General features: G+C 43.4%; 1 protein-coding gene across 7 annotated transcripts; it reads left to right on the top strand.

Annotated features, from left to right (window-relative positions):
- The first annotated feature begins 3,209 nt into the window (after window positions 1-3,209).
- elmod3 (ELMO/CED-12 domain containing 3) lies at window positions 3,210-22,199 on the top strand. 7 transcript variants are annotated; one of them, XM_042099690.1, is made up of 14 exons: window positions 3,210-3,378; window positions 5,675-5,731; window positions 5,916-6,597; window positions 8,431-8,502; window positions 9,805-9,882; window positions 10,079-10,148; window positions 10,406-10,468; window positions 11,194-11,282; window positions 11,875-11,998; window positions 13,417-13,539; window positions 14,988-15,118; window positions 15,269-15,345; window positions 17,057-17,184; window positions 17,510-22,199. In XM_042099690.1, the coding sequence occupies exons 3-14, from the start codon at window positions 6,562-6,564 to the stop codon at window positions 17,752-17,754; spliced, it is 1,236 nt and encodes a 411-aa protein (XP_041955624.1). In that variant the 5' UTR covers window positions 3,210-3,378; window positions 5,675-5,731; window positions 5,916-6,561; the 3' UTR covers window positions 17,755-22,199. The 7 variants fall into 7 exon arrangements, with proteins under 7 accessions (XP_041955624.1, XP_041955621.1, XP_041955623.1 ...); XM_042099687.1 differs by lacking the exon at window positions 3,210-3,378 and adding an exon at window positions 3,956-4,041; XM_042099689.1 differs by lacking the exon at window positions 3,210-3,378 and adding an exon at window positions 4,089-4,344.
- The last annotated feature ends 3,624 nt before the right edge of the window (window positions 22,200-25,823 follow it).

Below are 25,823 nucleotides of genomic sequence, written 5' to 3'. Positions count from 1 at the left end.
CAGGATCCAAGAAGAGACTGGAGAGGCATGCTCTTTTCATGACTTTGAAATGCAACCTGTCAAGACCGTTTCCACACTGTCAGTGGCCGGCCTGAATAAAACAAATGCTGAATCTGGGATCCATGTAAATTCATACGACTGATTGGTAATGATGAGTTCACTACTGTTCCCTGTGGGCATATATGCATTTTGAAGCCATACAGCAAACACAGGTTAATGTTGATGTCTGGCACAAAGAAAATGAAGTGCCTACAGTTAATGTTATTGCATTCTGAACACCACAAATGAGATTTTTAGATAGTATTATTTGATGAAATTCATTCTCTGACTACATTCAACTGCAGAATTTGGAAGGCAATTCTTCTCCATTTGTCTAAGAAAACTAAATCTGGACATTGCTTTTATCCTCTGCTAGAGAAAAAGTGTTATATATTATGCCTGGTATTTAATGAGAGGGATGTCTTTAGTTTGGCCTTGTATGTGTTGCCTTAACCTCTGAAGAGTGCAAGTGACACATGTTGCAGATCTCCTGTGGATCAACCTAAAACAGATGCTTTGAGGGGCTGATGTCCTCTTACACCATTAACTGTTGTCAAGGGTACCTGCAATTACTGTGGACAGGAGAGGGTTTCAAGTATGAGCATATGTCCACAGAGAAACACATCATTAGCCTAATTTACTAGCCATCTCTGAAAGTCTGGGAAAGCTGAAGTCAACACCGGGTCATGTACTAAGAGTTTCACATATTGTGCTGCTGACTGTATTCTGTTGCAGCATCATAAATGTACATCAAATGCAGAAACATCATGTGTATGAACAATGGAAGTTAAAAACATAGGCAAATACTTACTGTGAAAGGAACTGAGTAATGTTTTACTTACATTGTTGTAAGAAACTTTGAAGAGTGATATGCTAAACTTGTGTGGCCCCCCGTAAGTCTATAGCTAGCTTTACACGACAACGATCTGAACACAATCCGCAAAAGTGGCGTTGCCTTCCCACTTTTTATTTTGCGTTGACAAGCGTCTTTGGGTGGAAATCTGCATGCACACGGTGACGCAAAAGTGTGTGAAATTTGATGTAGTATGCATGCCAGGTGGCTAGGGGGTAGGCCTACTGTGAAGCACTGCAACAACACCAAGAGCGTGCGCATGCATTGAAACTTCCTTCTACTTCTCTCCGTAGTAGCGCGAAATAGCCCACAGTCGAAAACCTAAGCTAAGGCAACTTGAATGTCCGACTGATGGAAATAATCCGACATGTTTGTTGTTGTTTGGCTGTACTGCACATGGATATGACGTCAACGCATATGCGAGGATAGCCAGTGTGAGCAGCTCAGAGCACACTTTTGCGTTTTCAACCCTTTAGACGGGAACGCAACGGTGGAGCGTCTTTAAGATTTCCACTCTGGAGGGTGGGTTCATTTTTTTGCGTTTTTAAGCCCCAAAAACACTGTCGCCGTCTAAACGAAAGGCACATCCGATAAAACATCCGATTGTTGGTTTAACCCGGGAGCGTTGTCGTGTAAAGCCGGCCTAATGCAGGGCTGACTGCATATAACCAAGTAATACACGAGCAGGGATACCCTAAAACAGCTAGTATAAAAGTGTACCTCCTCTGTGCTCGTCAGTCTATGCATCCCAAAAGGTTTGAAACGCACACACACACAAACAGTGGCGTCGTTGGCAATCACTCGGCACCACCTTAGCCCATAAGAAGACAATAAAACCTGCCTTAGTGCATGAAACCCCAGTAACCATTATAGTCTTACAATAACAGAATGTTTGTACATACCTTGCGCTACAAACAGCACCCCGAAACATTGCTACACTCCAACACGTTCGCAGCTAGCTACAGTGGATGGTAACCGGCATGAGGACCCCAGGTGCCTATACACCTGCCTGCTCTCAATGGCGAACCTCTCCCACCCACATTTGGTGACGTAGAAATAAGGGGAAAAGCAAGCGTGGGGCAGAGAAGAGGGAGATGAGGGAGAGTGTAAGGGACCGATCAGTGAGGCATGGAGGGTTTTTATTACCCAAAGAATGATCAAAAATTGACAAAGTCTACAAACTGATCATTAGGCCTATAAAAGAGGTCAACCAAAAGTATAATAACTAACGTGACATAGTCTGAACAAAAAAAACTGACCTGACACAATGAAACAAAAGGGAACATATATATCGGTTTGGCCAAACCAAAAGACACAAAAAGGGGATACACTAAATACATAGACTTAAATCATAACACAGAGCAAAGTAACTAAGGCCAAATTCCCCCCTCGGGCACATGGCAGACGTGGTACGGTCTAATAGGTCGGCACCCAGACTTAGGTCCTCTCAGCCCTCAGCCACGCCTTTGCCCAACCAGGAAGGGAACGCCCCCAACGCTCAGCCCAGGTAACTCAAGACAAAGAAACACATGATCAGTAACAAACAACTTATGTAACCTTACAGTGTTAAATGTGTGCACCCATATAAAACAATGTAAGGCTAAAATACAAAAACTAATAAAGTAAATAAATGAAACAAAATGTTGAGTGAGTTATTTGAATAGAATAGCACATGTGACTGCAAACAATAAAATGTGCAGCAAATTCATGATGTACCAAAAGAAACTAATAATGTACATTTGTAAAGTGAGGGCTTGTGTTATGTGTGGCTGTGGCCATCACAGAGAGAAAAGAAAGTGCCTCAGACCTACAGGCCACACTTGGAGCACGATAACAAGCCCATCCACATTTGTGGATCCACAATATGTCGTTGTTATATATTATGATGATTGTATTGTTGTTATGGCATATTGTGTCAGTCCAGGTATACGCTAAATCCAGATTCACATGTTCTCGGTCCAGATTTAAAAAAAATATATTTTCTGTGGTTCTTTTTCTGTGGTTCTTTTTTCCTTTTCTTGGTTCTAAATGAATGGCCTGCGTGCTCACATATTTTTCTCTTCTGGATATAAACCAGAAGATAAAATGTGCCACAGAGATGTCTGAAAAAATTGTGGCAACTTCATGACTGTCACAATCAAAACCGAAATAATTTAAATGTTCTTCTTTACAATGCCTTATCTGCAAGTGTGCCTCATCGGTGTCAGCAAAGTGTTGCCGCAATGACAATTCAAAATCTTCTTGCTCTTCTTGTTCTTTTTCTTCTTGTTCTTCTCTGACTTTCTCTGTTTGTGTGGTGGTGATGTGGTTGGCTCAGGATATGGGCTAAGGGCCCCACACAACACCATGCCATTAGTGTGCGTAACATCAGCCTCCACCACCCAGGAGTGCAGTGACCACAGAAGGGGTTGGTCTGGTGATGTCAGAGGATTACTCCTTTGAGACTTTGAGAAGTTTGGGGATCTGTGAGGTGCCGCATCTTTAAGGTAAGCTGAACCAGTGCTTTCACCTTGGAACACTGAGTGGAAAGGTCTGCTTCAACTACTTTATCTTTTAGTTTATAGTTTGTCTATAGAAAAACATTGCTAAGGCATTAGTAATCAACCAAAAGGGATACATGATCATTAGTGGAAATGTGTCAGAATGATCATAACTGCATGCATTGGTTTTGGCTACAAATAGACAAATAAGCTGCAGGCATGCTCAAATATGCACACATCACACTTTTGTATTGCTCCTCTGTAAAGCGACCTTGGGTTTGAAAAAGGTGCTATAGAAATAAAAAGATCAATAAATATTATTGATTTCATCATTGTTATTATTATTATTATTATTATTATTGCACAAAGGTATCACCAAACTTAATAGAAATTCTTAGCTTTATTTCTAAGTAAGATATTTTATTTTTAGATTATTACCTCACTTGAATACTGTTATAAGTATACCAAAGCTAAAACATGAATTATTTGATCATCTAGCCCAGCGCCTTACTGTCAGGGCTCTTACGCCCTCTATGGTCATGAAATATTCTCGCACTGAACATGACTACACCGGAAGAGAGATTAAAAACCACAATTCCCATCACGCTTCAAATTACTGTAACAGTGGAAGGGGGAAGGGAAGCCGAGATTGGAGGGAGACAAACTGAGGTAAAAATAAAAAGCGATATTTTTTTACAACATTTGGTATAGAGATGCAAGCTGATATTGAACCTTTAGAGGCTGTTGTTGCAAGTATAGCTTCGTTTGAGATTTGCATCATAAACGGTTTCTTTGCGAAAAATAAGAGCAACCTAGTTAGGACTGCACAAAAAGATTTAGCTAGATTTAGCTAATGTTAACATTATCTGCTAGCAAGCAGAGCTAGCATTACCTCCCCAGTTCTTTTACACTAACGCAAATATCAGTTGGTAGCTGTTAGCTAACGTTAGCCTGTTCTGAGGTAAAGTGACGGTAAGCAATGAGCGGCGGTAAGCGTGAGTTGTCGTTCTGTCATGTTTGAAAACTTAATTTAGACGGTATCTTAGATACAATGCATTCTTCTTGCGGGTTTATGTTTTTTGCATTCTTTAGGGTTGATTAACTTTTTATGCGTGATATTATGACAGATAATATGGACTGCTAACGTTGAATCATGAGCTAGAGCTAGCTAGATAACGTTAACGTTAGAGTTTGAGTTGGAATTATTGTAGCTACTGAGATAACTGACAAGCTATTGGTCATCCCGTTTAGAAAGTATTTGCAATCACCAACTATGTACTGTTTTCAACATTTTACAGCACATGATGTATGCACGTCTTGCAAACTTTTACCAGCTTTATTTTTTCATCCGAGATAACGTTATACCGCATAAGTTACCTTTGCATGCGACAATGATCTGTCGCCAAGTTTATTCATTGAAAAGATGTTGTGACAGGGTTGGTAAGTGAAACGGCAACGTTCAGTGCGCTGTTGGATACTGTAGCGCTTGTGTGGTTAAAATGTTACTGATGGTTGTTGTTAGAGACGGAGTTGCCGGAATGATTTACCCCGCTGTTAGGTTTTAAAGTGACATGACTGGTGATTTCTCTGTTTGCGTTTAACCCCAGTGCGACAGTAGCCTACATATTTTGTCGCTATCTTTCCTCTGTCCCTTCTGTCTAATTTTATTGCGTGGTATTTGCCTTGCTAGCTTGTATGTGAAGATGACAGAAGGCGATGATGTCATTGATAACCCCTCCCATACTCATCAATATGACAAATAGAGTGTCCTTTGGCTAACTATTGAGAAGACACTGATCGAACTAAGCTGTAACGCCATGGCTATAGTGCTCTAAATAGAGAAAGACGTAGGTTTTTCCAGGTTTTAGCTGATGTTGAAGTTGCATTCTTGAGATGGTAAGAAATGCAGGATTTATCGATGACGTCATCGATATGCGTTTTATATTGCGCCTGTAAATTTGTCAGAGCAATTACCAGGACTCAATGACAGAAGTAATCATATTTTCATTTTAAGTGCTTTGTGCTTTTTGTCTCCAATATAACGTTGCACGTGTATTTTGCCAATTCAAACGTGTTGTGTTACCGTGGTGAAACTTATGCAGCCTCTCTTTGTGTCTGCATGGATGCCGATAAAATAGGTCACCTTTTGAATGTTACTTAATTCAGTTCATCAAGCTGCATAATCCTTACGCTTGCAAAACGACTTTTGCGTTAATTAATATTGTACCAATGTGTGCTGTGTACCAACAAAAGGCTGCTCTCTTTGTTGCATTTTAATAACTTCCCTCTCGTGTCTTTTCAGAGCCATCCATTTGACGGAAGTTCCACAGAATCGTCCACTGGTTGCAGCTATTAGCAGGTGACACACTCACAGGCACACATACACACACAGGCTACATGATCGCGGAACAAGACCATTGTCAAAGACCTCTGTACTTTTCACTAATCTGGGGATTCATGGGAAGAGCTTGTAAATAGGCTCTCTTTGGTCTCTCTGTCCACCCTTTCTGACGTTCATAGGAATTTGTCTCGTTGCTTTGCAGAGATCGGTGGGGATTCCAGGAGAGCCATGGGGGTTGGGAAGCAGGAGGCGACCCGGGCCCGTGCCCCCAGCGCCGCGCTCACAGCCTGGCTCCTCTGATGGAGCGTCCCAGTGGACGCCCTCTCAACTACGCCTGGCACGGAGGACGAGGAGAAGGAGAGGGAGTTTAAACGCCACTCTTCTGCCTGATCCGAAGAGGTCAATTACTGCCGTAGCCACAAACTACTCCGTGCTCTCACTCTCTCTCTCCAAACGACACAGGAAGCAAACAGCTTGACCCTTGGTGGTAAACCTCACAGAACCCGCCTGAAGTGACATCACCTTTTAGGAGAGCCACCAATCACCCTCCGTTCTCTTTCCTGATCCACCTGCACCTGTTACCTGTGGCTCCCACCATTTGCTTTGGTGCTCCCGAGCGAGTGCGGACCAGACTGTCAGAACGCTAAGGGTGAGAAAAGAGAGAGAGAGAGAGAGAGACAAAGAGACGGTGCGCTCGCGCTCTGTGACTGTGACTGCTCAAGCACCATGGCCATCTGGAGAACAGCAGGGCAGAGCGTCGCACCACCAGCGCTGGGCAGCCAGTAGGAGGGGCCCACCCCACCTAGCAGCAGCAGCAGCCGCCGGCGCCAAGCTCCAACACCCATGCCATGGAAGGGGACATCATCTTGGCCGCAAACACGGAGGTAAGAGCTGAGCGCTGAGCTGTCAGTGCAGCTACAGTCACGGGTGGGTGTGGGTGGGTGGGGGCGGGGGGGGGGGTTGCATACTGGAACAGCCTGAGTGCATACCAGTTATGTTTAGTCCAGACTATGCTATGGAATATGACTCTGGGTGGGGGGGGGGATGCATACTCAAATAGCTTTAGTACATGTCAGTTTGACTGCGCTATGATGGAAGACATAATTATGTTTGTGTGTGTGTGTGTGTGTGTGTGTGTGTGTGGGGGGGGGGGGGGGGGGGGGGGTAGAGCTAATTTCCTTTCCTTGCAATTATTGAGGTGGTAGTGGATACTTAGGCCTGTGCTCAGCTCCTCTGAGTCCTCCCTTCTGGGAAGTCGTCTTTTAAGGGTCAGTTTCAGAGGTAAGGACTGAGGGCTACTAAAGTGCACGCAAGGGTCAGAATTTAGTCAGCCAGAATTATGGCAGAAAATCTATCAGCTCAATAGTATTAAGCAGGAAAAACCCTGAATTGCCGAATTGCCTGAATGGCTTTCTCAGCAGGAAATACATTTCCAGTCAGAACACCTGCTTTTATGCATTCCCATCTTTGTATAGAAAAGGCGTGTTGTATGAGTGAAAAAGAGCACATTGAATTTGTTGATGAATGGTAAATAGAGTGACTGCATGGCTGTCTGCTCTTCAACTCAAGCTTGCGAAACATTTCCCTTCTTCTTGGTTCACTTCCTATATAGCTATGAAGTGCTGACAATGGTACGTTTACTTTTGGATAGATTCGTTCAAGTTATTGAAACAATACAAGAAATGCCTTTCAGCTATTTCTAAAAATCCTGTAAATTCGTTGGAAATTGCTTATGCACTGGCTCCTACTTATTTAGCAACAAGTGTGCCTCTGTCATAGGAGATGCATCAAACATGTCTCCAACCATATCTAAATACCCCCCTTGACAGAAGTCTGAAAAATGTTTGACCTCTCCCTTATACATGTATGATCACACAGATACACAAAGAGACACTGTTTAGGAATACAACCTACAGGTAATCGTGACCGTGATTTCAGTCTCAGTAGGACATCAGATCATATTTGCACACACCTACACAAACAGACATTGAAATTGTCTATTTTAAATAGAAATGCTGATTAATTTGCTTTTTGCTCTCACAGTTTTGACACCTTCTACCAGTTTTGGTAACATGGCGCATCCATTGTTCTGGTGCACCTGCATAGCGCGTGCGGAGCAAGCATTTGTAATACCGCAATGAGTGGTTACAGACCTGTGACTATGGATGGGAGTTGGGGAGTTTGTTGAGTCAGTTTGTTGATCTGTTTCTGGAGTACTTAATGAAGTCCCTTGCCAGTCCAGATGACTCGCACTGGCCCAGCGGAGGTTAGAATTGACATCACGTTAAAATAAAACTCTGTAGTCACGAATTTGATCGTGTTGGTATGAATATATGTTGTAGTATGTGATTCCTACAGTGTAAAAAAATATACTAACGTCTTAGAAACGTTGTAAAATTATTGAAATAGATTAAGAAAGCCACCGCTATGGCGATTTCAATGGTTAGATTGATTTGTTTAGATCCAGTGAAATTGCTGCCTTGGCAACGCTACGTCATGGCTTCGGGACTCTATTGACATCAGGTTTGGCATATGTAAGTTCTTACTGAATGGTGGGGATGCGCACTAAGGAGGGTGGAATGAAAGATTCTTATTTTAATCACGCTACATCTCTTTGTTCCGTAGAGAGTTTCCTTGTAGTTTGAGGTCTGCTCTTTCTCTTCTCATTCACTTTCTTGGGTTTCACGTGCAATTTCTGATGTGCTATTGGTTTTCAGGGTTTGAATGGGTTGCCTCAAGAATGTAAGCAGACAGTGGATCTAACCAATGGACACTCCAATCACAAACCTGTGAGTATCCTATTTGTCAGTTCCAAGCACTAGAAGCGGTCACTCTCTTTCCACACATTACAGTACAGTATACACCTCTACTGGGCACTGTTTAACTTCCCAAGCACAGTCACGCAATGCAACGGCCCTGTGCTTCCTCTATACCATCTAGCGATTTGGCCTGTCACAGCATATCTACTGCACAGCACATGACAGCATATCTACTACACAGCACAGGACAGCATATCTACTGCACAGCACAGGAGAGCATACCTTCTGCACAGCACAGGACAGGACAGCATATCTACTGCACTGCACAAGACAGGACAGCATATCTACTGCACAGCACAGCACAGGACAGCATATCTACTGCACAGCACAGGACAGCATATCTACTGCACAGCACAGGACAGCATATCTACTGCACAGCACAGGACAGCATACCTACTGCACAGCACAGGACAGCACATGACAGCATATCTACTGCACAGCACATGACAGCATATCTACTGCACAGCACAGGACAGCATATCTACCGCACAGCACAGGACAGGACAGCATATCTACCGCACTGCACAGCACAGGACCGCATACCTACTGCACAGCACAGGACAGCATATCTACTGCACTGCACAGCACAGCACAGGACCGAGGATTTACAGTAGTGCCCTCATCTGAGCTGCTCAGTCCCAGAGTGCACTGCTCTGCACAGTCTTGTGAGAGCTGTGAGCAAGGTGAAGTGCACTGAAGCCTTTGTTTGACCCACAGGGGATGACCGCAGTAGCCAGGATGTTCTGTGCTATCTTAAGTGTTGATGATGATGAAAATGAGGGAATTAAAATTTAATACATTTAGATGGAGAGATAATAATACATAGCAGGTGCCCAAATGCAGCTTTTTCAGTGTCTGCATCAAGTGGTGAAATATGGATACAAAGGTTCACTGGCCTGTCTTAAGACACAAAAGAATGTACCCACCTTTGCTGACTTACTAATGTCAAGGCTTTTTGTTTAATGATCACTTCTCCTCCACACCCAACACATAGCTCTATACACATAGCTTGTCTTTGTTGTATTGTTTTTAAGTGTTGTTGTGTTTTCCCTTCTACTATGTAAAGCGACCTTGGGTTTGAGAAAGGCGCTATATAAAATAAACATATTATTATTATTATATTAGTGCAGAGTATAGTGGAGGCCAGAAAGCCTCCCAACATAGTTAATTTTATTGCTATTTGGACTTGAATCCGTGACCCCGTGCTGCCCTTGCCATGCTCTGTGAGCTGACCTCTCGGAATTTGACCTGACCGTCTCTGTCGACTTGCAGGAGATGAATGGAGTGGCTCCAGGCCATGCCATCATTAAGGAGCACGCCAATGGAAACTCCCTTCACAAACCAGTGCCAGTGAGTACCTGGGACGGACATATTGCCTACATACATAAATACACATTCTGGGAAGATTGAGACAATAATATTGGCTATGTGGTTAATGGATGCGGATGGTAGTTTTTCACCATACCCATGCAAACACACACACACTCACTCACCAACACACAACTCATGCACGTCTTGACCAGAGCGCAATGAATCCTTGTTGTAGATCTCCGCGCTGAAACAGAATGGTCTGTTGCAGTCCCTGGCAGCAGGAGGTGATCAGCCTAGGACAGAAGGTGAGAACGTGTGTGTGTGTGTGTGTGTGTTTGTGCCTCTGTTGTACTGTGCACATGTGTCTTTTCTTCACCCACCTCCTGAGTGCCTGTGTGTGTTAACATGCTTGCTAGTGCGTTGATATGTATTTGTTTACTGTTGAAGTACGTGTGTGTGTGTGTGTATGTGCGCTTGCTAGTGGGTTGATATGTATTTGTTTACTGTTGAAGTTTGTGTGTGTGTGTGTTCTCACCCTCCTCTCGGTGGTGTGTGATTGCAGAGGTGAACTCGGAGGTGGAGAGGGCCAGGGAGGAATGGGATGCCCTTGAGAGCATCCAGCCAGGTGAGCTCATCCTCCTTGTCGCCATGGGAACCACAGCTCTAATGTACTGCCTTACCTCAGCCACGCTAGCCTACCGCCATGGATACCAAACTCACTCGTCCAATCCAGAGACTTCCCAGACACTTTGATTGGGTCGGCCTCAATAGGAGAAAGGAAGAAGGAACATGGCATTAGGCTTTCACTTGCATTCAGACTCTCCTAAAATATTTAGGAGATAGTTTTGATTGATAAAGTTATTTCTCAAAATGCCGAAACTCCATCAAGCTCTCTAGTTCCTGTTTTTTTTTTTTTTTTTAACATTTAGTGTAAACTCTCACATGCAGACGTGTATGATGTTGACATTCAGTTATCCTCTTCCTCAAAAATCATGTTGAAGTTGACAGAATAATATGACAGTTGCTAATAAGTGAGGATTTCAGTCCTGGGCTCATAGCAGCAAAAATACTGTGTTGTTTGTTATTCATCAACTCACCAACATCTTATGGCATGAGAACCTTAGAATGGAGGCAGTCTGCTCGTTGAGGGGTGGTGTGCAGCATTTACATTACATTACATTACATTACATTTGGCTGACGCTTTTTTAACCAAAGCGACTAACAACATGGTAAACAGCATAAACGGAATGCTTTTCCAAAGGGCGTCTGGAGTGGGGGTTAGTGGCCGTTGGGCGTTGGGCCGTCGGGGTTGTGATTTTAGCTTATCTGACGCTGCCCTTTCCTGTGCAGTTCTCCCCGAGGAGCTCGCTCCCTCCCCGCTCATCTCCTTCAACGAAGCCCTGCAGCACTTCCAGACCACAGACCTCGCAGATCTCCTGGTGAGTGTGTGTGTGTGTGTGTATGTCTGTCTGTCTGTCTGAGGGAGAGTCTCCGTGTGAGTGTTGTTAGAATGTGGTTTTTGGATTTATGTCCATTCGTTGAGACACATTTACTAAAAGTGAATAGCACTGTTAAGGTACACCGTGCCTTTTTATGAGGTTTTATATGGACCTGATATACACGACCACAGTTAGATAGACGTTTGATGAAATCAGTGGTCCGGGGGGGGGGGGGGGGGGTATAGAGAAGTAGTGCATTCAGTCCTGATTTTTAAAAATAAACACTTCCCTGTTTTGCCTTCATTTCCCTAAACACAACAAATTTGTTCCTCCTCTCCCCCCATCTCTCTTCCTCCTTTCATTGACGTTTCTTTTTTGTACCACCTCCTCTGCTTTTTTTCTGTTCCCTTTCCCCAAACCTCATTTTTTTCTCTCTCTCTCTCTCTCTCTCTCTCTCTCTCTCTCTCTCTCTCTCTCTGCCACCCCTCCACTCCCTCATTTCTTCTCTTCCTGTCTATCCCTATCTCGCTCTCTCTGTTTCTCTTTCTCTCTCTCTCTCTCTCTCTCTCTCTCTCTCTCTCTCCCTGTACAGAAGAACATCCAGCCCACCATTCGTAGGACGGGTCTGGCGGCCATCACACACTTCCTGTTTGGTCCGCCCCGACTGCACAAGGAGCTGCTGGAGGAGAGGGACCTGGTGTTTGCCATTGCACAGTGTGAGTACACGCACACACATACACACACACGCATACACAACCATGTCATAGAGGAATGAATTATTGTGTATATCTATGTAGCATCATACACAAAATGTATCCATAGCAATATGTACATAAAAAGCACTAAACACACACATATATACCATGAATATATACCATGATGCCCACAATTGGTCAGGTTTCCACTAACGTTCAATGTAGGCTTCCTCCTGTTCACACACACACACACACACACACACATATTTTGACTGCGCTGAGCAGGTGGAGATCTTGAGTGTTCTGTACAGCATGTCTCTCTCAGCTGCTGCCCTTTCCTGCTCCTACCTACAATAAGCTTGTCATGAGCAGTATTTGTGTGTGTGTGTCTGTGTGTGCATGCGCACACATGGGGTGATCAGACGGTAGGGCTGTGGCTGCTTGGCCAAGGGCCCAGTCCCTCAGTAACAGGATGTCCCCAGCAGAGTGTTAGAGCCCAGCTAGACACACACACACACAAACACACACACACACACACACATACATACACACACACACACTCAAATGCAAAACCTGGAATTAGAATAGAGGAGAACATAAGAGTCTCTTGCTTCAAACTCTACTCTACAAGACCATTCCATGCCTCTGTTCTGTTCTGAGTCGCGTCGGTGTTGATGCAATTAGCTGTTGTATATTTTAATCCTTCTTTCAATCTGGTGTACACAGACAGGACCTCTATTCCCAGCCCAGCTGTGGTTGAACCTTTATCAAAGAAAACAGTTGTCATGTTAGAAGTATAGCTGATTTTCCAAAAGTCGCCAGACATGGCAGGAGCCTTCTGACTGCAGTGCATGACATTGCCTAAAGGGTATTTTCTCAAACTGGCTAAGCTCCTAGCTCACAGTGGCTGGCTGTCCATGCTACTGCTGGTGCTGCCTGTTTCTAAACGGAGACCACGAGTGCCATTAAAGTCTTGCAGTACAACTTGTACTTTTTCCCAGGCCAAGAAGTTGATGCACTTTTAATGGCTGCCATTTTGGAAATGAGAGAGACAGAAATAGGAAGTCCTTATATGACCTGGAGGATCGTCATGCCACAAACACAAACACATACACATACATGCATACGCACTTTATATGTACGCACTTAAGCAAACAGAAATGTGCATATCATTGTATGTGAGTGTATAGCCTTGTATATTGTTATTGTATATGCTGCATATCACCGATGCATGTGTGCTGAATCATAAATTATATCTTAATGGAATCTGCATTCAGTCAATTTAAACTCCGACGATGTGACTTGATATTGTTTGATCATGCTTTGTTGATCCAGTGGTCTGAAGCTACTGGTAGGTGATTGCTGGCTGAGGTTGTGTTAATCCTTAGGTTGTGTTGGTCCTTATGTGGCTGTGTTAACCTTTGACCTCTGTCAATTAGGCTCATTGGACAACGGGCAGCCTGTGCACATGCGTGTGCTGCAGACCATCTACAGGAAACTGACTGGCAACCGCAATGACTGCCCACGCTTTGGACCCCACTGGGAGAACGTGGGTTTTCAGGGTGAGTGTGTTTCCAGTGCAATGTGAAAATACAGTGGCAAAAGGCAATAAATGGGGTCCAAGAAGTTGGATGAAGGGGCCCCTAGAGGGAAGAGGTTGAACTATGTAAAAAAGGTACCTTCAGTTTATGTAACAGAAATGGGAGTATATGGGACCAAGAAAAAGCACACCAAATTCCATATTTTGTCTGAAGCGGTTTTTAAAGGAATTATCCGGAGTAAAATGCACTTTAGATCGATTTACGGATGATTGGGAGTACATACGTTGAGTTGACATCCAAATCATGTCATTCGGATGTGTTTTGAGAAAGTTAGATGTTACCGTTTTTAGTCAAAGCTCGTTAGCGTGGAAGTGAGAAGGGCATATTATTTTGCCGCTACAAAACGCTATTTTTATACCTCTTCTACAGTTCCAAACAACATTGCACTTACGTGGTAGTGAGTAGAGGGTCCCTAAAGCCAAACCGAAGTATCCCGAGGTCTTTATGTGGTCGGATAGAGAGTCCAGAATGAATTTCATCAAGCCAGTACCTTTCCGGAAATGTTGCCATCTCGATTGCCAAGTGTGCTCTGGAAATTCACAATTTCGTCGCCGTTTAAAAAAAAAAAAAAAAACATAGTCCAGTATTTCTTTTGAAATTGAAATGAAGTTGTATGGACTGGACTATGTTGTTTTTTTTTTGTTTTTTTTAAACGGCGACGAAATTGTGAATTTCCAGAGCACACTTGGCAATCGAGATGGCAACATTTCCTTTAAGATAATGGCATGTGTCAATAGTAGCATCCCTTATGAAGTTGAAGATGATGATCAGCCACTCAGATGTTGACAGATACAGAAAAAGACAGGGCAGAAAAAGAAACAACTACAATATACTGTAATTCCCTGCCTAGTAACTGAGGTTTATACATTGATTTTGCAAAACTTCTTCAGCATTCGTGGCCTACTAGTTAGGGAATCGGACTTGTGACCGAAGGGTGGCCGGTTCAATCCCTGACAGGTAGTGAGTGATCTAAAACAGCTTTCCCACATCCACATCCATGGATGAGGTGCCCTTGAGCAAGGCACCTAACCCCCAACTACTCCCTGGGCGCCAGACTAAGGACTGCCCACTGCGCCGGATGTGTAGGTGTGCTCCTAGTGTGTGTGGGCTCCCAGCTCACTGCTCCAAGTGTTTATGAAGTTTATGAATGTGTGCACACTACACCCGGATGGGTAAAATGCAGAGAAATTTCCTCACAGGACCACCCCCTTCCCTCTTATAACTGGAGCAGGCTAAATATGAAAATGCATTTCTTTTCTCTTTCTTCTTATTGATTGTCATAGCATTGTCAGTAGCATTTCCCATATCCCAAAGTCACCAAATTTATTCAGATGTTGCTGTGACTTTTTCAGCTCTGTGTGGTTTTTGTGTATTTTCTTGGGCCAATGCATCCGTGTTTGTTTCCAAAGGGACGGACCCGTCCACAGATTTGCGAGGCACAGGCTTCCTGGGCCTTATGCACACACTTTACCTGGTCATGGATCCAGAAACACTACCTTTAGCACGAGACATCTACAAGCTGTCCCAGCACCCAGTGCAGGTAACACTAACACACACGCACGCACACGTGCACACACACACACACACACACACACACACACACACAAGTATACACTCACCTACCTGACGCCAGTATAGTGTCATGTAGAGAGAGAATTGTGATTAAATGTTCTGTGATGTCCCCTGGCAGAACTTCCCCTTCAGTGTGATGTCCATCAACATGACCCGCATTGCCTTGCACGCGCTCAGAGAGGAGGTCCTATCCAAGTGAGTTTACAAAGCCACACACACACACACTTTCACAAGTGTACATACCACATTTTAAAATGAGGAGGCTTCTATAAACCTACAACAGATGTCCACCTTCCCACTTATATACAAGAAATTTGAGCTTCTGTCAGAACAAGAAGGATAGAGGCTTTTTGATATTGTTGTCCTGGGCAGGGCTCTACAGTGCGCCCATTTCACTCGCACATGCAAGTAAAAATGATGGTGTGCGAGTGCAAACAAATATTTAGGCACACTGGTGCGAATGACTTTTAACCATGTCAATGTTTGTCTAAAAAATACACCGCAACATCGAGAAACATTACTGGTGCAAACCATAGAATCGCGTCGCGAATGCAGCATAAAAACTACACCTCCCATCAACGTTAGCAGTTTCGCGTTGTGACTCGCTAGTAGTCGCTTCTATCAAATCCAAGAGCACGCAGAAAAAGCGGAAAGTTAGACTAGCCAGCCAAGATGCAAAGATTGAAAAAATTAGTTCTTCTATCCACCAAAGTCATCGGATATAGGAGGAACAGGATGAGATTCTGGAGAATGCAGGGAGAGAAATAACCTAACATGCCTTTTAGCCCAGTTGACGTATATTGGCTGCAATATGCAAAATATAGCTGTAGCGAACAGGCACAAAAGTAGCCTCCCGTAATACTCCCATTTTATTCAAAGGTAGAACGCTACTGACAACTCCAGGCTTCCACGCATGCTTGTTTGTTTACACCGAATACAAGCTGAAGTGCAAAACGAAAGTAGGTCTAACGTTTGCCTACTGCCCCCATCAATGCAGATATTTCAAATAAAAAATAAAAGTATTTTATATATATATATATATATATATATATATATATATATATATATATATATATAATTTTACATTAACAAAATGTAGGAAAATAGAACAGACTGAAAATAAAATAGGCACTGATCTTTAAAATCCTGTGTCCTGTAGCCTAAATGTTGTCAGTCATTCTTAATATTCGCAATTGGTGCACTGGAATGTTTTAACTGTTACCTGCAGTGTAATGTTAGATTATGTGTAAGTTAAGTACAGAACTGACTGTGTGGCCAAAGTTTTGTCTGCTCCTACATTTTTTAACTAAGTGCTCCTGGAAAAAAATGTTAGTGTAGAGCCCTGGTCCTTGGGCCTCATATACAAAGCTTGCGTACGCACAAAAATGTTTTGTACGCCATCTTTCACACTCACAGAGAGTAAATGAATGTGAGTGTACGTTTGATGAATGGGGTCGGCTTCACGCATTTGCCCATGCCTTGAACATTTGCCGGGCGTTTTTCCCTTCATGTTCTTATTAATATTGCGGGATATAGGCCACTTTGTCTTCGTGGAGGTCTGCGCTCTCAAGTGGCCTTCTAGTTAGCATATTCAAATGAGTGTGATTGAAGTAGGAGAGGGTGGAGTGTAATGCTCGTGCATGTGCGCTTAATTTCACGTTAATTGGGATGTACAAAGAACGCACAGTTTCATAAATCAGATTATTTTTGTGTGTACGCTACTTTCCAGGTTTGCACGTACCAAATGTTTTAGTATGAATTCCACGCAAGTCTTTGTACTTGAGGCCCCTGGTCTTGACATTAATGGCACCTTTCTTTAGCAGCTGAAGTAATGAAACTAAAAATAAATGCCTAGGAAATCAAAACTCCTGAAATGAACGATTTCCTCCACTGTGACATCATCCAGGGAGTGCAACCGACGGCAGCAGGTTGTCGGGGTGATCAACGACTTCTACGCGGCCACTTTCCTGCACTTGTTCCAGCTGTGGAAGAGCGAGCAGAAGACTATCTCAGACTCGGGCTATGTGCTCAAAGGTAACACTGCTCGCTCCCTGGTGTGATCATGTGTGTGAGCCAAATCATGGGTCATGTTCCTTTCTCTGGTCATGAGAGAAAGCTCCTCTGCCTGGCCTTCTGCTGCACACTTATAGAACTTTCCGTTGCTTTCACTTCTGCATTCTCATGACTGTTAACTCCATCAATTTCTTAATGACCATGTCTCTAAAATGTAATTTGTGTATAATCATTGTAAAAAGTTGGTATGTTTTGTTTTGCTCTGGCCATCTATCACAAGCATTGCTGTCTCTCCTTCTTCTTCTTGTTCATCTTCTTCTTCTTTTTCTGTGTTTTGATGGTGCAGAGGTAGAAATCTTTGCCAAAAAGAACCCCAAACAGATCCTGAGGCGCCTGGAGACTTTCCTGAAGGAGCGACGCACTAGGATAGGGCACCGAGCATCACCGGACAGCCTGTCTCACAGCAACCGTTCCCCCAGCGACAGGGGGTCCAGCCTGGAGACCCAGGGGACCAAAGAGGGCAAAGAGATGAACTTCACCGGTGTGTGTGAGCTCCCGGCCGAGATGGAGGGAGAGGCCCGACTCATCTGAGAGAAAGAGACTGAGAGTGTGAGGAGTGGGACACGTCTTGTGAGGGGAAAGGGATGGTCAAATTATGTCACAAGTTGAGATGGGTTTATCTCTTCTCTCAAATGTTCTTTTCCTCTTTTTTTCCCCTCTCGCTCACCGTTTGCACACAACAACACACACACACACACACACACACATGTGTACACGCGCACGCCTAGCCAGCATTGCTGCACATCCATCTTTGAGAACTGTTCCTCTTTCACAGAGTAGACTTCAGGGTTCAGATTCACTACAGATCTCTCTTCTCTCCCTTTGCCTATTTCTATAGGTTCCTACTAGAATAACCCCTCGTACTGTATGCTTACACAGAGAAGCCGCCAAGGTGAATAGTTGCCAAATATTTGTTTTGTTTTGTTTTTATCCTTCCCCCTAGTTGGAGCTTGGTGCTGAGACTGTAGCATTTTCACTGTCCGTAGGGTGGTTGGATGACAAGATAAGGCTCAGGGAGAGTGACTGAGGTCGATGAGGTTCAAAGTTTATGAGGTTGTTTGTTTGTTTATTTGTTTATGATTGACTGTGCACTGGCTGCACAGAGCCCTACTGTGAGGCTAGAAAGAGAGTCATTAAGAAAGGAAGTATCTGTGATAAGCGTGAGGTACGCCATTTTTATATTCATCTTGTGCACTAAGCGAGAGATTGATTTGGAGAGATCCATGCACATTGGCATAACAATATCTGTAAGCTTGCATATATATATATATATATATGTGTGTGTGTGTGTGTGTGTGCGGGTGTGTACATGTCAAAGTGTTCTGTGTATTTGCTCAAAGGCGTTGGTCTGCTTTGTACATGTTACGTAGGAAACATGGTGTCTTTCTGCGCAGGTTGTAGACGAGAAGCACTATTTGCAGTGCAATCCAAGCCCTAGTGAAGCTCTTTGAACCATGCAAGTATTTGGTAGTTGTATTTGTTGGGTGAGTGAGGTAGATGGTTCAGTTGAGGTCTCGTGGCACTATTGATTTTTTCTGTTAGAGCTCTACAAGTGTTCTGTATGGATAAATTCTAGCTGTATAAATATATATGAGTATATTTTTCAAAGACTTTACACTGAAGCTATTTTATTCTTACCAGTATGAAGAACACAAAGAAACATGGCACCTCCTGATGTCCCTCAGGACTGTTTGTCAAGGAACCCCCGCTGGCCACTGGGCCTGGTACATTGGCTGCAGATTTTTAAAGCATTGATGGGAGGGGTTGAAGTGTGACTTCCGCCGCCCTCTTTGACTGTTACTGTGTCCCCCTGTCACCTCAGAGAAATGGGGATGTGCATAAACCATCTCCCTGACACCGAGCCGCTAGCCTAGCAGAAGGCAACATCGTGGCTTAGCCTCCCCTTCTGAGTATGCAGGGTCTGCTGGACAAAAGCCTTCTGGTGGCTAGTAGGTTCTTGTAATTTGCATGCAAAAAATAAACATACAAACAAAAAAAAAAGATGGGTTCCCCAGCGGAACTGTGCTGGTGGCTGTAGATTTAGTCCTAACCAGTGTATATTTTGTGTATGCAAAAAAAAAAAGGGGGGTGTTGATTTTTCCCTTAAAGTAAAAACGGTACGTCTTGGCAATAGTGGTAGGAAGCTAGCAACTTCTCCGGTAAATGTCTTTTGATGTTATTATGAAAAGTGTTTATGAATTCAGGGGAGTGTTTTCTCGACACTTCAGGGTAGCGACCAAAAACCAGATTGTGATAAAGCCTCTTTAAGTACGTACGTTGCAGTCAGAATAGAATGGGTGTGTTGTCAGCTGAATTGATTGGCAGGTGAGTTTCTATCGAGACTCTGCGACTCGATGCAGCTCATCACGGCTCTACCACAAAGCACCAGTCGAAAGGATCCTCTGCAGGGTAAATATTTGTTGTGGAAAACGGTGGCCTTGAGAGAAGCAGGACTACCTAGCTGCATTATATCTGGTGTGCTCCGGTAGATGACCAGAGCCAGTCATGGTTGACACAGTGATGCTTTGTGTTTTGTTTGAGAGATCCTGGATTGATCTCCTACTTCTTTGTCAGGTTTTTGAGGAAGGACGGTCTCTGAACTCACTTATTTGTAGCATGCTCCATAGCACTAGGACCGTAGCACCAGAGAATTGTTGTTGTTTTATTTGTTGTTTTATTTTCTGGTTTAAAATTCCTTGTTAAAAAAAGGCTTGTTCTATTACTCTGTATGTTCACTTGTGTCTCTTTTTGGCAAAATCTTATGTGTTGTCTGAGAAACACAGTAGATTTCTGTAACTTTCTCCAATATCTTCAGTTCCCTTTGCAACAACAAACTAGACTCAGTGGTTGAACGTGTTAGGAGTCGTCACTTTTAGTCCCTATGTTTAGCTGAATGAAAGAGTAGTGTTTTCTGCACTTGAATGAGACCAGTATCTTTAAGACGGAGAATAATTTTTTAGGAGCTGCATGTGGCACAGAGAATCCCCCCCCCCCCCCACACACACACATTAGCCGTGCATTTGTTCACTTCCTGATTCATTACCCAGTGAGTCATTGCCCAGCGAGACTTTTTACCCATCCAGGAAAAATGTTAAGAGTACACAAACCTACCCACACAAGCAGACAGATAGACACACACACACACACACACACACACACACACACACACACACACACACACACACACACACACACTCACTCTCAGTTAGACCAGTGGAAGCATGACTATTAAATGTGACAAACTTGGCCACAAGCGCAACTATCCTTTCAACTCTGTGTGTAATTACATCTTTTATATATACACACACACACACACTCACACACTCCTGTCTGCTTCTTTCCCTCCATTTGCTGTGACATCACCTCCATGAACACACTGGCAAGCATGCACACACACACTCGGTGCTCAGGTGCGAGAGTGTGTGAAGCTCTGTGACGTGATGGGTTGGTTCTGTGAGAGGGTGTGACGGTGGGGAGAAACACTAGTGCCTCAGAGAAGAGTGTCCTCCCATAGCGCTGGGAGAAGCACGGTGGAACTTTATAAAGCATTCATAAGCTACTTACAAAGCATGGCAGCAGCTGTGTGTGTGTGTGTGTGTGTATGTGTGTGTGTGTGTGTATTGGGGTGGGAAACGGGGGAGGGTACCTGCAAGCGTTTATAAAGCATTTGTAAGCACTACGAAACAGCTGCTGATTGTTTGCGTGTTGCTCCCCCACGTTAGCTACAGCAGACTAAGCTTATAGTGAAGTGAGCTCTGTCAGTAAGGCAGTCGGGGGTAGTGTGTTGTGTTGGGCAGGGGTGGGGCGCTAGACTCGGCAGACGTCCCACACGACTGCTGTGTGTCCATGAAGGAACATTCCATGCCAGTCGCCCTTCCGTGCCAGTCTCCCATGGCACGGGGGGAGTAGAACGTGGCGAACGCTTGTCCACAAATATTTAAAAAAATAAAAAATAAAAAAAAGGTGAAGCTGCACAGGCACCCAAATTTTTAGCTGAGTGTGCATGTCTACGTCAGAGGCGCTGTTTGTCGGTGGACAATCTGCGGACGCTCTCGCAGAGGGGTCAGTCTGGTGAAGAGCAGCCTGACGGGACGTGTAGTGACGAGCATTGGCACGTGTACATAGAAGATACAAGTGAAGATTGTAGCAGTGTGATTGTTAACGGGAGGGGGGGGGGGGGGTTGTAATAGCGGTAATGTCATGTCAAACCTCAGGCTTGAGACAAATCTCTCACTCTCTCTCCTCCTTTTTGCTTTTGTCCGGTAGCTGATGAACACCAGTGGTGTCATAAAAGACACACGGAAAACATACAGCATTGTCCCTGAAGCCCAACAGCTTCACTGATCTCTTAGCCATCTTTTTAGTTATATTTTGGTTTGTTTTGGGTTTATTTTTGTACAGCAGTCTAACAGTGCATTATCATACACAGTTCCCCTAAACAGCGCACTTGGCAATAGGGCAATTCAAAAGATTGTGCATTGTTTCTTTGAGGGAGAAGAAGGAGGATGTGGTTGGAATCGACCAGATCTCTCTTGGTTAGCTTTCAGGTCGAGTTAGCCCAATTCTTTTTTTTATTATTATTATTTTAAAGTCATTCATCTTCTTTTTTTTTTTTTTTTTTTTCTTTCCTGGGACTCACTTCTGTCGTGTGAATCGATAGGAGACTGGATGAGGCCTCAGTCTTGACCTTCTTCTCCCCCTTTTCCCCAAATGCATCTTAGGTGAGATAAGAGTCCAGTGCTACCCCCCCTCCCCTCCCTGCACATTCCTTTGGAGGTGTTTTGTTATTGTTGTCGTTGTTGTTTGTCTGTTTGTCCCTCAGAGCATTCTATCCTCCCAACACCCCTTCCCTCCAGTAATACCTGATTGTAGAAGTCCGATTTTATAATGAGAATATATTTCAGAATATATGCGTACAGTTGTACAGTAATGTATTGTATGAAGACTATTAAAATAAAATTGCAACTTAAAAATTATTTCTGCCTGCATTGTCTATTGGGAGGCTGCAATGTTGTCTGTCCTCCTGAGGGGGGCACAGTATTACAGGAAATCTACTTTATGAGGTGTCAATCAGAAATTGTAAAGATGGTGTAAGGATTTAAGATGTCACAAATATTATGAGCATGAAAATGGTCAATGTGTTTCACTGTTTTGAGTAAATCATAATTCCAGATATATACCATAAATCCTTTCTCATTTATCTCTTTTCACCAAAATAATTAAAGAAAGGACTGCTGTGTCCATCTGGACCTTGTTTTTTTAATTTCCTGTGCACTGGAATAATAATAATAATAATAATTGATTGGCACTGCAAGAATGTCTGTTATATTTTTGTTTCTCAGTACTGTAAATCCGCCCCGTTTTCATTTTAGACAAAAATGTGACTGACTATCTTTAAGTTTGTCAACATTTTTATGACGTAACAACCTACTAGCATCAGTCAAATAATTCAAATACAATATATCATTGAAACCAATAAGACTTGCTTTGTCAACTATTCATTGCATAAACCATGGAGAGGCCTATGTATGGTTGAGGGCATGAATTTATTGCGAGTCTCTCCATATTCTGCCCTTTCTGTTGCCTGTTTAGTGAGGAGTTATGGCTGTGTGGTTTAACCCCAGCTGTGTGATTGGAGCATGTAAAAACAGAGAGAGAGAGAGAGAGAGAACTACAACCGCGCTGCCAGGCCACAGAGTAGTGGTAGTGCCATCAAAGAGCGTAAAATGAAGTGGTGGTCCAGAAGTGACTGTGTTGATGAAATGATTGGTCAATTAGTAAATGGAGTCTCTCATTGTCAACTTATTGCTTCTTATTTTTTTTCTTTTCTGTGGTTCCCAGCACTCACATGTGGTGAATGCTAGTCACTTTGGCTCCAAAGGAACAAGGGCAAGATGGAGTTATGGTGAAATCCTTTTTAAAGACTAGCAGAGTGGCTTGAACCTGTATCTCTTTGTAATGATGTGAAGAGGGCATGCATCTTGCTTCCATCTCTCTGAGTCAACGGTCGCTGACTCATCTCATTATATGCAATCCTTCTGCTGCTCTGCCTCTCCTCAAATACACACATACACACAGAATCCAGGCCTTGGCCTTGTGTTTCAGCCCCTCGGGCGAAAGCTCAGTTTTCAGGCAAACTCTTGCCCCTCACTGGTGCTGTCGCCGCTTCCAGGAATTTCTGAAGCAGTCTGTCCCCAGGCCAGGGTGATGCTTGGATCTAGCCTGGCCCGGCCAGATCCGGCCTCAGCCAGCAGAGGATGGAGAGTGAGGGGAGGGAGGGAGGGAGAGAATTCACTAAATGTCATGAGTCATAAAAAACTGAGTGAAAGCTGCTGCAGAAGCACTTGCTAAGCTGCAAAAAAGCTTACATGAAAAATCGGGTGACTTCTAGGGTGCTGCTGTTACACACTAGACAAACAAAAGAGGCACCTTGGAAATCATGGAAAAAATGCAACTCGTCATCAGTACTCTGTCATAGCATCAATTTTGGCTTGAGGTCACAAACTATAGTACTGGTCCAGATTTCAATGAATGATGGGACCGAGAATTGCAATACTGCCAGTTCACAAGATCCAAGAATTGTGATGCTTGCGATTCCCAGAACTGAAATACAGACTATCAGATGTTGAGAAGTAAAATTAACTCCCAGAGAGACTAACCAAATAGTTCATCAGCACATTCATACGTACATAAATGATTATGGCAGTTCTAAACTAACATGCCTTAACATTACAGAGGATTTGCCTTTGTCTAAAGGTTACAGTGTCTCTTCCAGTAGGCCAAGTGTGATCATTCTGGTTATGCCTTATGTTAAACGGTCGAAGCTTTAAGAACATTGCTTTAGTGCTTGTGCCCAGTGTTGTGGACGTTTGGTGTCTGTCTGCCTGTCTAGCCAGCTGAGGTTGGTGGGCGACCTTTCCTAAAGATTTAAGACCCATATGGGCTCAGTCTGTCTGGAAGTCACAGAAATATGACCGCCAGTCCTGCAGCCTTTAAGTATATACACAGACATGCACTTTTTTACAGAAGAGCAAGTTTGGGCTGTTTGTCTGTCTGTGCATGTCTCCAGAACGGGACCTGAGGTGTGGTTTTACAAGAGACAAATCTCGACTAATAAAAAATGGTTTATTTCACCACAGTGGCAGACCAAAATATGATTTCAGATGTGATTTCCTGATCTGGGAAACCTGTGTGCGGCAGCAGTGACGTAATTTCAGCACTTCAAAAGCTGCTCTGACTATGGGCTTGTCAAAGGTGTTTACATTTGATATTTTGGGTTATGTTTCTCTGTAGATAATACCACTTGTAAAACAATCATTCATATACTGATATGAACCATGTGGTTGAGCTTGGATGACTGCCAGGTTCTTAGCGGAACCATATATAGGAGCTATGCAGAAAGAATGTAACAGGAAAATGCCACATATGATTTTATGATACACAAAATCCATTAGTTTCACTTTCCTGAGGTTTGTATGAGCCTAATACTGTATGTACTGTAGATGACTTTGTTGGTCTTTTATTATCAACACCTGATCTTTAAACAGTGTTCCTTTCATTGTGTTCCATCATTTGTGGGATCAGTTGAGAACCTTGGTAATATTCTGTGAAGGAATCACGGTGACATCAACCTCCTCACCTACCACAGACCTTCTGCTCTGACACGACTCCGAATAGAGAGCTCCTATTAAGGGGCCAGACTGACCTTCCCAAGAGAAGTGACAAAGAGGCAGAAATGAAGAGCCGCAGAAACATACCAAGCCAGCCTAGCAAAATCCACATCTGTGTGCAATCAAGCTCGAAGCAGGCCAGCTTGGCCCATGTGTCCAGCAGGCCTTGGAGAGGCAAGCTGTGCGAGGGGTAAGCAGGTCAGTGACAGGACACCCCATGAGGAGTTTGACGGGAGAGAAAGAAGAATGTGAACGGATGCAGATACACCTATCAAGCCATTGGAGGTATGAAGGGCTACACATTAGTCACTACTTGCCTCATGACAGGCTAAGTCTGCTATTGTCATGTGTTGCTCTCTTGCCCACTCATATAATCTAATAATTTTGTTAAAGAGGAAAATGCAACGTGTTTGCCAATACAAGTGGAATAGATTAGCTACCATTAATCACTTCCCTTTCTCTTCACCGCTGCAATCTCATCTAGTCTTTTACTTCATGCCCAGTTCCCCTTCTCAGAATCTTGAAAGGATAGATTGAAAGAAAGTAAAGTTTTGGAAGTTGTTCAAGCAGCATTCTTAATCTGGGTATAATCACAACATTGGTTTGACTTAGAAGAGCATAGTTGAGAGGTCTGTGTAATCTTTTTGGTAGTGGTAACTACTCGCAGACCTCTCAGACAAAACAAGAGCTGGTATATCCCCTTAAGAAAGATCTCTGCCACATACAGTATAACTGTATCAAGCTGAATAAATCCAAACCTTATGTGTGGTTATACAAGTAGTAAATACTGACAACAAAATATTTTCAGTTTATAAACTAATAGTACAAACTTGGTCAAGGTCTATTTTCAGTACTTCTAGTACAACACACCTTATTTGATGTAAATGGACACAGATATTTTCTTCACTTTACTTTCTGTACTCATACTTT

The sequence above is a fragment of the Alosa sapidissima genome, chromosome 8 (assembly GCF_018492685.1).
Source record: "Alosa sapidissima isolate fAloSap1 chromosome 8, fAloSap1.pri, whole genome shotgun sequence".
Taxonomy (NCBI): domain Eukaryota; kingdom Metazoa; phylum Chordata; class Actinopteri; order Clupeiformes; family Clupeidae; genus Alosa; species Alosa sapidissima.
Note: the sequence above shows the minus strand (reverse complement) of the source record. Positions and strands in the feature narration are given on the sequence as shown.